Raw genomic sequence first — 12,648 nt, 5'->3', positions numbered from 1 at the left:
GGATAAAAAAGAATGAAATCATGTCTTAGCAACATGGATGGAACTGGAGGTCATTATGTTAAGTGAAAGTCAGACATAGAAAGACAAATTTTGCATCTTGCCACTCACACGTTGGAGGTAAAAATGTTGATCTCATGGAGGTAGAGAGTGAAATAATAGAGACCAGAGGATAGGAGGGGTATATGAGTGGCAGAGAGGAATGAAGAAAGGCTGATGAATGGGTACAAGCATGCATTTAAAAAGAAAGAATAAGTTCTCATGTTTGACAGCGTAATAGTATGACTATACTTAACAACATGTATTGTATATTTCAAAATATCTGGAAGAGAGGACTTGAAATGTTCCCAACACACAGAAATGATAAATACTAGAGGTGATAGATACCTGAAATACCCTGATTTGATCATTACACATTCTTTGCATGTAACAGAATATCACACATACCCCATAAATATGTACAAATATTATGTATCAATTTAAAAATATATTTAACCTTCCCAAATGTAGTTGAGAGGAGGAACTGTTTACACTGAATCTAAATTGAATTTTAAGCATCATTTAAACTAATTTAATTTATGTAACATTCACCCAGTCACCAGTGACTAATAAAGTGAACTCTAATAACTCAGGAAGAAATGTTTATTTTCATATTCAAAATTGTAAATTAAACTAGATCAGTATTATTCAAAATTTTTTCAGGCATCAGGGTACCTAGAGCTTATAATGCATTTTGCAGACCACCTAAAATACTGATTAAGCTTCAAAACAAATAAATAACTTTTTGCTAAATCAGACCACTTTTTTTTTTTTTTTTGAAACAGCATCTCACTCCACCACCCAGGCTAGAGTGCAGTGGTACAATCACAGCTCACAGCAGCTCTACCTCCTGAGCTCAAGCGATCCTCCCACCTCAGCCTCTTGAGTAGCTAGGACTACAGATGAATGCCACCAGGCCTGGCTAATTTTTGTATTTTTTTGTCAGAGAGAGGATTTTGCCATGTTGCTCAGGCTAGTGTCTAACTCTTAGGCTCAGGGAATCCACCCATTTTAGCCTCCCAAAGTGCTGGAATTACAGGCATGAGCCACTGCGCTCGGCTCAGACCACTTCTTATACCAGATTCTGTTACTTATACCTGAGAAAACGTATGGGTGGTAACATGGGATGAAGAGAAATTAAACCACTATTTGATTTTAGTAGTGAAAATCTTTAGTTGGATTACACCTCAGAAGAATAGTTTGGGAAGCACTAAACTAGAGAATTATAAGCACAGCCACATTTACATGTACAACTTAAATTAGATCTTTTAATACATTTTTAAAGTTTAAAAATACCAACAGCACCAAATAACCTCCTCAAATCGAAGCATCTGTCATTTGCTTTCATCTTCTGCCTTCAGATAATACAGATTTCTCTAATTGAATAGCAAGCTAAGGTCACCAGGGCTCTCAAGATAACAGAACTCTTGTACTGACACATCACATTCTTTCTTACTGATTTCATCTAGTTAGGCTTCCATGTGATTACACTGAGCATTGCATGCTCTCATTTAAGATCTCACCTGCCTCCATCTTCACCCTTCATTTCCCTAACTTCTCAAATCCTCACTGATCTTTGATTTTCTGGCTCTTATCTTGGAAGGTTATTTGTTTTGTTTGGCAATTGTTTGTATCTCCCCTTCCCACACATGAAGGATCAGTGTACCTACTCTATTTCTTTTCTACATCAAATAAACACAGTGCTGAGCAAAGAAAGCAACAAATACTTAACCAGCTTTTAACTTATCCACTGACATCTGTGAGATTTCTGAGGTTCTGTTTCAATGCTCCTTGATATTGAATAGTTGCTTCAACTAAAAAAGTACTATTTTTCACCTTAGAAATATTTCTCTTGGCCAGGCGCAGTGGCTCACATCTGTAATCCCAGCACTTTGGGAGGCTGAGGCAGGCAGATCACTTGAGGTCAGGAGTTCGAGACCAGCCTGGCCAATACGGAAAAAACCCGTCTCTACTAAAAATACAAAATTAGCTGGGCATGGTGGCACATGCCTGTAATCACAGCTACTCAGGAGGCTGAGGCAGGAGAATCGCTTGAACCCGGGAGGTGGAGGTTGCAGTGAGCCAAGATCATGCCATTGCACTCCAGCCTGGGCAACAAGAGTGAAACTCCGTCTCAAAAAATAAAAATAAAAAAGAAAAGAAATCTTTCTTTTGCCCTATTTACCTTCCAGTTTATTTTTAACTCTTCACAAGGCTGCTGTGTCAGGGCCCTTGTGTCAGGGCCCTCAGAGTAGTGCTCCCGGTTATGAAGAAAATGTACAGAGACAGCAAGTCAGTCTAACAATGTGAGCAAAGCAAGAATTCGACACTAAAAGTGACTACAGAGGCTGCAAAAAGGAGCACCAGCCAGCAGGCCCAGTCCTTTCAAGAAAGAATACTTATCTCAGGAAAACTTGGAGCTGCTCTTCCATTTTATTTTTTCCTTTTTCTGTAAAATATGCTAAAAGATATATACCTACATACCTGCTTTCTATTGTCAATTTTCATGTAAAATCAGTTTGTACCTATTTTTTACTTTTATAAATTGATTGTACTACAAAGATTTTAAAAATTCTAAATCTCTGAGAAACATACCTCTGTATTTCAATTATAAACCCAATTTTTATAACAAGAAGACTCAAAAAGAAAAAAAATCACTTCTTTCAGCTTACCATATATTGGGGAAAATGTGAAGTCGTTCAGGTGACAAATATTATAGGCTTCAATTCTAACATCTTTCCAGATTCCCTGGGTAGGAAAGGAAGGTCCCCAGTCCCAACTAAAGGAACATTGCTCCTACAATTTCAAGGGGAAAAAGAAGATAAATTCTGATTACCATGAAATTTAAACATTATGAAAAACATTTTCTTTAAAAATGTTATATATGTGTATATAAGTTTGCTACGGCAGCCATAACAAAGTATCACAAACTAAGTGGTTTAAACAATGGAAATTTATTTTCTCACAGTGAAATCCAAGATCAAGTTATCAGCAGGTTTGGTTCCTCCTGAGGCCTCTCTCCTCTGTTTGCACTGTGTCCTCTTTTTCTGTGCTAAGCATCCCTGGTGTCTCTCTCCATTGTCCAAATGTCCCCTTCATACAAGGACACTAGTTGTATTGGAATAGGGCCCACTCTAACTGCCTCATTTTATCTTAATCACCCCTTAAAGACTTTCTCCAAATATGATTACATTCTGAGATACCAGAGGTTAGAACTTCAACATATGAATTTGGGGGGACCACAAGTTAGTGCAAAATTGTGTGTGTGTCCCCCAGCCACCATACACAGCCTCTGAAGTGGCCCACAATGATCCCCACTTTGAAGTGACCTAGTGAATCACTTCTAACCAACAGCATATAGCAGAAATGATGTGATTTTCTTAATTAGGTTATAAGAGACTAAGCCTTGAATTTTGGGTACTCTCTTATGCCCTCTCTTGGCCAAGAAGGAAGCCGGCCTCTGTGTCATGGGGCAGCTCTGCGGAGAGACCCACATGAGCAATCTGAGGTCTGCCAATAACCACAAGTGAGCTCAGAAACAGACTCTTCAGCCTTGAGTCAACCTGAGCCAAGCTTTGAGACAACTGCAGCTGTGGCTGACAGCTTGACTATAACCTCATGAGAGACCTGAAGCCAGAGGCACCCACCTAAGCCACACTCAATTCAGATTCCTAACTAACAGAAGCTACCATAATAAATGTTTTCTTTACTATTATTTTTTAGAAATCAGAAAACCTATAGTCCACATATTTTCTTTTTTTAACTTTTAACTTCAGGGGTACAAGTACAGGTTTGTTATATAGGTAAACTTGTGTCATGGGGGTTTGTCATAGAGATTATTTCATCATCCAGCTATTAAGCCTGGTACCCAATAGTTATTCTTCCTGATCTTCTCTCTCCTCCCACTCTCCACCTTCTGGTAGGCCCCAGTGTGTGTTGTTCTCCTCTATGTGTCCATGTGTTCTCATCAATAAATGTTGTTTTAAGCTGATACGTTTTGGCATAATTTGTTATATCACAATAGATAGTACAATATTCAGTATATCCAATATATCTATGTTACATATAACATATGAAACAGATAAATTTGGCAGAAATGTTCTAAGAACATAAAATCTATGAAGAGTTGTACATGTATTCTTCAAATGCATACTACATTGAAGCAACTCAATAGTTCCTCTTTAAACTTCTCTATAATATCTCTGAACCTAACTACTGTATTTAAATCTAATGGCTACAAAGAATATTGCGCTTACATGTAATAATTAAAAAGAATGAGGAGACCGGGTGCAGTGGCTCACACCTATAATCTCAACACTCTGGGAGGCCAAGGTGGGCGGATCATCTGAGGTTGGGAGTTCGAGACCAGCCTGACCAACATGCAGAAACTCTGTCTCTACTAAAAATACAAAATTAATCGGGTGTGGTGGTGCATGCCTGTAATCCCAACTACTCAGGAGGCTCAGGCAGGAGAATCGCTTGAACCCGGGAGGCGGAGGTTATGGTGAGTTGAGATCGTGCCACTGCACTCCAGCCTGGGCAACAAGAGCAAAACTCAGTCTCAAAAAAAAAAAAAAAAAGAATGAAGAAACATATTGAAAGACAAACACTTTATAAATAGGTTTTAAAAAGCTCTGGCTAAACTTGCCAACCTCAGGTATGAATTCAGAAGTCCTTGTTTCTGTACATGATGCCCAAAAACAATCAGTTCGATCTTTAGCCCCTGACACAGGTGGCCAAGACAGATATTTTATCCAGTCTTATTTGACCTTGGTACGTGTCTCTCCCTTAATGACACTCAACTTCCATATTAAGTTACAGAGTTCAAATTCAAAAATAAGAAATAATTCTGTAAAATAAATCCCTTTCACACAGAATGTTTTCTAATTTCTACTTCTTAAAAGAAAAAAATATTTTCAGAACAGTTAATTAAAATGTGTAAAGCTATGAGTTCAGCTTTTAAAAAGGAACAAGTTTGGGTCATACATTTTATGGGGTGAAAAAAAGGTAACAAGAACCAGAGGAAATACTAAAATCCTTCTAGATGGAGTCATTTGTAGAACAGAACCTGAAGATTTGGCCAAACTTTGTCATTTAGGTATTATTTCCTTAGCTCTGTACTTACCGAAGATAGAGATAAATTTGTTTTTACTATAGAGAAAAACAAAGAACTAAAATTATAGCATCCACATCCGTCTAAATTTACCACTTAAGCACCAGATTCTCATATTCAGAATGAAAACCATCTTGGGGACATTTATGGGAGAATTTTAGTATCTATTTGTAATTTTTTCATTGGAGATACGGAAAAGAAGGACAGCAAAATAATCAACATCTTATGAGGGAGACTATTTTCCCCATTAAGGGTGACAAATCACTCTTGACCTCTTCAAGAAGTATTTATGAAGTGCTTTCTATGTTTCAGGCTGGGAGTACTTCAGTTTACACAACAGACACAGTTCTTCTGCTTATAGTGCTCACAGTCAAGCATGAAATTCAGGCACTGAATAAATAATTACAAGCATAATGAGTTTTACAATGGAAATAGGCAGGGGACATATAGTCAGAGGTTGAGGAGGATAGGTATCAAGATGAGTTCTCCTGAAAAAAATGGCCCTGAGGGGTGAGTACCATTTATCCACTGTGAGCAGGCAAAAGGCAAGTAGAAGCTTTTTTTTTTTTTTTTTTTGAGATGAGTCTCACTGTCACCCAGGCAATGGCGCAATCTTGGCTCACTGCAGCCTCAACCTCCAGGCTCCTCCCCCCTCAGCCTCCTGAGTAGCTGGGACTACAGGCTAATTTTTGTATTTTTCTTAGAGTTGAGGTTTTGTCATGTTGTCCACACTGATCTTAAGCTCCTGAACTCAAGTAATCTACTTGCCTTGGCCTCCCAAAGTGCTGGGATTACAGTCATGAGTCACTGCCCTGGCCCAGAAGCATTCCTTTCAGAAGGAACAGCATGTGCAAAGGTCAGGAGGTGCAGGACAGTATGATGCATTTCAGGAGCTGAAGAGGCAGGGAGAATGGGAAGAGGCAGGGAGAAGACTGGAGAAGTGAGCATGGGCCAGACAGAGCTAAGAGAGCTAAGACCCATCGACATTGGCCTAAAGGCAATGAGAAGCTGTTGAAGAGTTTGAAGAAGAGCAGTGCTGTGATCATTTTTTTCTGAAAAGATCATTCTATCTGCTCTGTGAATGATTAACTAGAGGAAGGCAAGTGAAGCTTCAGGGATGCCAGTTAGGCAATCAGGGCAATATTTCATGCAAGGTATGACTGAACTCGAGAGATAGTAGCAGAAATGAAATGTGAACAGACTGAAGAGCTATTGAAGAGGTACTATTTGCATCATCAAGAGGACTAAGCAATTGATTGAAGAAAGAAAAAGGAGAGAAAGGTGTCAAGAAAAACTCGAGTTTTTGGCTTGAGTCCCTGTTGTGGATAGTGTTCCATTCAGCAAGAGACAGAACCCTGGGATAAGGATTTAGATCACAAGTGCAGTGTGGAGCATACTGAGCTTTAGGTCCCTGTGAATCAGACAAGGGATGATGCTAAATAAGCATCTGAATGTAAGATCTGGAATTGAAGAAAGGTTGGGCTGAAGACACAATATTGGAAGACAATGGCAAATAGATTTATTATGGAAGAAATGAAAAATGAGATAGCCTAGAGAGGGTATAAAATGAGAAAAGAGTCTAGAACAGAGAAAGACCCTATAATATAACTTTTAGGAGAACAAGGATGTGGATAAAGAGACTTACAAGGAAAGGCCAGAGATGTAAATGGAAAACAAGAAAGATGGCATCAAACCTTGGTAAGAGGGTAGCTGAAGTGATGAATCCCATTATCCATGCTGGACAGAAAAGAAAGCAGAGACAAGAAGGGACTTAGGTTGCTACAAGGAAAGCAGAGGGTCAAAGAACTGGTGAAAGAGAGTATCGGGGGAACCAGCCTCCAATATTTCAACATAGGTTCTTTTCTATTTTCCCTAAGTGTCAGCCAGTCTGAGAAATAAAAAGAAAGAGTACAAAGAGAGAAATTTTACAGTTGGGCCTCTGGGGATGACATCACATATTGGTAGGACCATGATGATGAGACTGAGCCACAAAACCAGCAAGTTTTTATTTGGGATTTTAAAAGGGGAGAGGGTGTACAAACAGGGAGTAAATCACAAAGATCACATGCTTCAAAGGGCAATAAAGATCACAAGGCAAGGCAAAATTAGAATTACTGATGAGGGTCTATGTCCCACTGTGCATGCATTGTCTTGATAAACATCTTAACAGGAAATGGGGTTCGAGAGCAGAGAACCAGTTTGACTGGAATTTACCAGGCTGGAATTTCCCAATCCTAGTAAGCCTGAGGGTACTGCGGGAGACCAGGGCATATTTCAGTCCTGATCTCAACTGCATAAGACAGACACTCCAGAGCAACCATCTATAGACCTACCCCCAGGAATGCATTCCTTCCCAGGGTTACTCCTTGCTGGGAAAAGAATTCAGCAATATTGCTCCTACTCACACATCCATTTATAGGCTTTCTGCAAGAAGAAAAATATGGCTCTGTTCTGCCCAATCCCTCAGGCAGTCAGACCTTATGGTTATCTTCCCTTGTTCCCTGAAAATTGCTGTTATTCTGTTCTTTTTCAGGGTGCACTGATTTCATATTGTTCAAACACACGTTTTACAATCAGATTTCATATTGTTCAAACACACATGTTCTACAATCAATTTCTACAATAGTGGTCCTGAGGTGACGTATATTCTCAGCTTATGAAGATAACAGGATTAAGAGATTAAAGTAAAAACCCACTAACTTCATAATAAGCTAAGCTGAGCATCTTGTTCATTACCTGTAATTATAGTAATAAGCCTCCAAAATAGATATCAGCACTCTAATTTTTGAATGGTTGTATAGCACTTTACAACATGCAAAGTGCACTTACATTGTTATTTCACTATATCCTCATATCAGGGATTAGCTCCATGTATAAATGATGAGCATGCCTAAAGTTATTCTATGTTCACAAAGCCAGAATTCAAACCCAAGACTCTTGACTTGGTTTCCTACTCAGGTATCTTCCCACTGGACCATATCAATCTAGTCAGAAATACCTAGATGCAACTTGCAGTTGTTCTGGAAGTCTACCCTAAGATTAGTTTCCAAAACATTGTGATAGCAGAAAACTGGGTATGATTCCTGATGTCAGTGACAAAGGGCTTTGTTCTATCTAGATAACTTGAGAGTATGTTTTAAATACCACAAATTGAATAGAAGGTGGAGGGAAAATAGCATATGAATATATGTATAACATTTATATTATCTTTATTAATGACTTGAAAAGTAACTTTTCACATTAGGATCCAGGTTAGTTTCAGTTTTGATAAAGGTTAAAAATGGAAGGGGAAGCCAGCACGGTAGCTCACACCTGTAATCCCAGCACTTTGAGAGGCCAAGGTGGGTGGATCACCTGAGGTCAGGAGTTCGTGACCAGCCTGGCCAACACGGTGAAACCCCATTTCTACTAAAAAATACAAAAATTAGCCAGGCATGGTGGCAGGTGCCTGTAATCCCAGCTACTCAGGAGGCTGAGGCAGGAGAATCATTTGAACCTGGGAAGCAGAGGTTGCAGTGAGCTGAGGTCACGCCACTGCACTCCAGCCTGGGTGACAGAGCAAGACTCCATCTTAAAAAAAAAAAAGAAAAGAAAAGAAAGGAAGGAAGCGGAGAGGTAAAAAGTACAACCTCTAGCATTTAAACCACTGTGTCATTGGAAGCCAAAGGCAAAAGAATCAAAAGATAAATCTTATCCAGAATTATAAGTATACAAATATTCCATGGAATACTTGACTACTTGTCAAAGCAATACTCTAAGGCTGTTATTACAGTAGTTTGAACAAATGGTTAATGGGTCATTGACATAAGTTTGGGTAGGTTGAATCAAACAGGAGGAGGTATAATTTTAACCCTAGTACTTATATTAAGGAAACATAATTTAATAGTAAATCCATCCAGCTGAAAGAGAGCCACTTAATTTAATCAGAACATATTAGCTAATGTAACAGTTCTGCCTAAAGAGTATTGGGAAAATACGTTTAGTGTCTTCACAATGAGCCCAATCACTACATTTGTTGTTAAAACTAAATTTCATGGCTCACGTCTGTAATCCCAACACTATGGGAGGCCAAGGCAGGTGGACCACCTGAGGTCAGAAGTTCAAGAGCAGCCTGGCCAACATGGCGAAACTCCATCTCTACTAAAAATAAAAAAATTAGCCAAGTGTGGTGGTGCATGCCTGGAATCCCAGCTACTCGGGAGACCAAGGCAAGAGAATTGTTTTAACACAGGAGGCGGAGGTTGCAGTGAGCCGAGGTCTCGCCAGTACATTCCAGCTTGGGCAACAGAGCAAGACTCCATCTCAAATAAATAAATAAATAATAAATAAATAAATTCAATCCTTCAAAAAATTAAAAATAGAGTTACCGTATGATCTAACCATACCATTTCTGGGAATATATCCAAAAGAATCGAAAGAAGGGTCATGTAGAGATATTTGTACACCCATGTTCATAGCAGCATTATTCACGACAGCCAAAAGGTGGAAGCAACCTACATGTCCATCAGCGGATGAATGGATAAACAAAACGTGGTCTATGCATAGAATGGTATGTTATTCAGCCTTAAAAAGTAAAGAAATTCTGACACATGCTACAACATGGATGCATCATGAGGAAATTACGCTAAGTGAAATAAATCAGTCACAAAAAGACAAATACTGTATGATTCCACTTATATAAGATTTCTAGAGGAATCAAACACACAGAAAAGAAGGTGGCTCACACCTGTAATCCCGGCACTTTGGGAGGCCAAAGTGGACAGATTGATTGACCTTAGAGTTAAAGACCAGCCTGGTCAACATGGCAAAATCTTGTCTCTACAAAAAAAATACAAAAATTATCTGGGCACGGTGGCATTCGCCTGTAGTCCCAGCTACTCAAGAGACTTAGGTGGAAGGATCGCTTGAGCCCAGGAGGTGGAGGCTGCAGTGAGTTGTGATCGCACCACTGTACTCCAGCCTGGGCGACAGAGTGCGATCCAGTCTCAAAAAAAAAAAAAAGAAAGAAAGAAAAGAGCAGAAGGGTGGTTGCCAGGGGCTGGGGAGAAGGAAATGGAGAGCTACTGTTTAAACAATAATGGGTATCATATAATATAATGGGTAATGGGTATAGAGTTTCAGTTTTGCAAGATGAGAAAGTTCTATGGTTACTCAACAATGTAAATATACTTAACACTACTAAACTGTACACTTAAAAATTATTAAAATGATAAATTTTATGTATAGTTTACACAATTAAATTTTTTAAATATGAAATAAAATGAAATAAACATTAAAAAACCAAGTGTCACACAGAATACTAATTTAATCCTGTAGTAAAATAGATCCAAATCCTCTAGAATGGAATCAGACTCAAAGAAAAATAATTACTTTTGTGGACTTTGTTATCTTTTTGTTAGATTTTATGAGAACCCGACAGTAAGATGCAAGAACATATCATCAAATATACTAATATTTGCAGAAGGCTTCCTAGAAACAAGAATCACTAATACATTTTCACAATCTAGTGAAAAGTTTGATAAACTTAAATGTTAAAAAAATAATTTGTAAAGTTCCATTTTCAGCCACATATTTTTCTTTTCCTTTCTTTTTCTGTTACCTAAGTTCTGAACACGTTTCAGGAAGAAAACTTAGAAAAAGATAAAGATTCTCCACAATATTTCAAATAATCTTTTGGTTCTTATTTCAAATTTTCAAACCCCACTAAGGGATCAGGAAAGAGATTCCTAACTTCTGAAATGCCATGGGAGTCTCCAAATAAGCATTTCATAAGCCAGCACATCCTGTTCTCAAAAATAAAACCCGACCTGTTTGAGAGACCATTACCTTCCGGACAAAGTTGACATGGCATTCACCCTTCTGCACAAGTGGAGGGCAGTCCGGGGGCACCGGGTAGCGTGTGTGAGCTTTGCTCTGCTGTGCTGCATACAACACTGCTGACTGGAAACGCAGCTCAATGGAGTTCACGTCCCTGACCACATTGGTAATATCAAAGCTCTAAGTTAAAGGGAACAAACAGACAAACCCATGATGTGGAAGTAGTCTTGTGTGTAAAATTTTAGATAAAGGCATTTTGTATGAAAGATGCATAATATAATGCCAATCTAGGTTTAGCCTCCTTGCAAGGGAAACACTTCTCTGAAATACTATATCACTTAGTTGTCCACTTTTAGTTAAAACTAAGCATATTTTCCTACCCAGTCCAAGTTTCTAGGCTTCTCCTTCTATTTTTCCTGGCAGAATGATGGTTCTAGGGTAATGGATAGAGCAAAAAATAACTTTAGCTCTGGAATGTCTGCTCTGTCTACTTACATGTGGCCTTGAACTGCCAAGTGTTTCCTAGATGCTTCATGACAACCTGCCTCTCTGGTATGAACAGCATGCATTTCTAAGTCATGAGTTATTTTTGTTTTGATAAAGTCTACCTTTGAAAGGAAAGGAAGATCAGGATATAATCTCTTAATGTAACTATTCCAGAAAGGAAATGACATTTTATTTTAAAATCATTTGTCCAATGAAACTGTATCACCAAAGAAGGGACTGGCATGTTTTGAACACTTCCTATGTGCCAAGAACTTGCCAACATTTTATATAATTAGCTTACTAAATCCCCACACTAACCCCATGGGGTTTGTAAGGTTTCCATTATTTCACAAATCTGGCAACTGAGAAACGAAGTAACTCATCCAGTGCTTTAATGAGCTTGTATTTGTCACATGGCCAATTATGCATTTACTTTTCTCTACTCACAAAAGCAATTAACATAAACACACATAAATGGTTTTTTAACCTGATGTCATTATAAACTTACATATCTATTGAACATATTGTCTGTTTCCCCAATAGTGACTTCATTGAACAGGATTTTTGAAATTGTATCCACTCCCTCAAGAATCAAATTTACTTTTTGCCATTTGCTAAAAAAAAGAAAAGATTTTTAAAACAAGATGTGTAAAACATTAACTTAGATAAGTCTCTTTTTTATTATTTAAGGCCTAAAGAAATAAATATTCCACAAAAAAAATTCTTAAAGGTAATTTCCAGTGACATTTTCAGAAGTACTGCTTTAAAATATACTTACATTCTTTGAGTGATGCAGCTTATCTTTCTCCATAATGTATCAATAAATCACCATAAAACCAAGAGCACAACTTATAAATTCCAAATATATTGACTTTTTCCAGTTAATACTTCAGAAAGTTATTATGAGAACCAAGTTAGGCTGGGAGCAGTGGCTCATGCCTGTAATCCCAGCACTCTGGGAGGCCTAGGCAGGCGGATCACCTGAGGTCAGGAGTTCGAGACCAGCCTGGCCAACATGGCGAAACCCTGTCTCTACTAAAATTGCAAAAAACTAGCCAGGTGTTGTGGCAGCTGCCTGTAATCCGAGCTACTAGGGAGGCTGAGGCAGGAGAATCACTTGAACCCAGGAGGCGGAGGTTGCAGTGAGCGGATATCCCGCTACTGCACACGCGAGATTCCGTCTCAAAAAAAAGAAA

The 12,648-nt window shown here is 38.6% G+C and overlaps 1 protein-coding gene across 5 annotated transcripts in view; it reads right to left on the bottom strand.

Annotated features, from left to right (window-relative positions):
• Window positions 1–12,648, bottom strand: part of MANBA (mannosidase beta) — a 136,853-nt gene that overhangs the window by 88,310 nt on the left and 35,895 nt on the right. For 4 of the 5 annotated variants that reach the window (XM_003899023.3, XM_021938670.2, XM_031664402.1 and 1 more), the window contains 3 exons: window positions 11,961–12,066; window positions 10,976–11,146; window positions 2,709–2,832 (listed from right to left, as the gene is read on the bottom strand). In XM_003899023.3, coding sequence (XP_003899072.1) covers window positions 2,709–2,832; window positions 10,976–11,146; window positions 11,961–12,066 — 401 coding nt within the window. Of the gene's footprint in view, window positions 1–2,708; window positions 2,833–10,975; window positions 11,147–11,960; window positions 12,067–12,230; window positions 12,434–12,648 lie in introns of those variants that run through there. The other variant, XM_009207267.4, reaches the window with a different exon arrangement.

The sequence above is a fragment of the Papio anubis genome, chromosome 3 (genome assembly GCF_008728515.1).
Source record: "Papio anubis isolate 15944 chromosome 3, Panubis1.0, whole genome shotgun sequence".
NCBI classification, from domain to species: domain Eukaryota; kingdom Metazoa; phylum Chordata; class Mammalia; order Primates; family Cercopithecidae; genus Papio; species Papio anubis.
The sequence above is the reverse complement of the archived record's forward strand: the minus strand, read 5'-3'. Positions and strand labels throughout refer to the sequence as shown.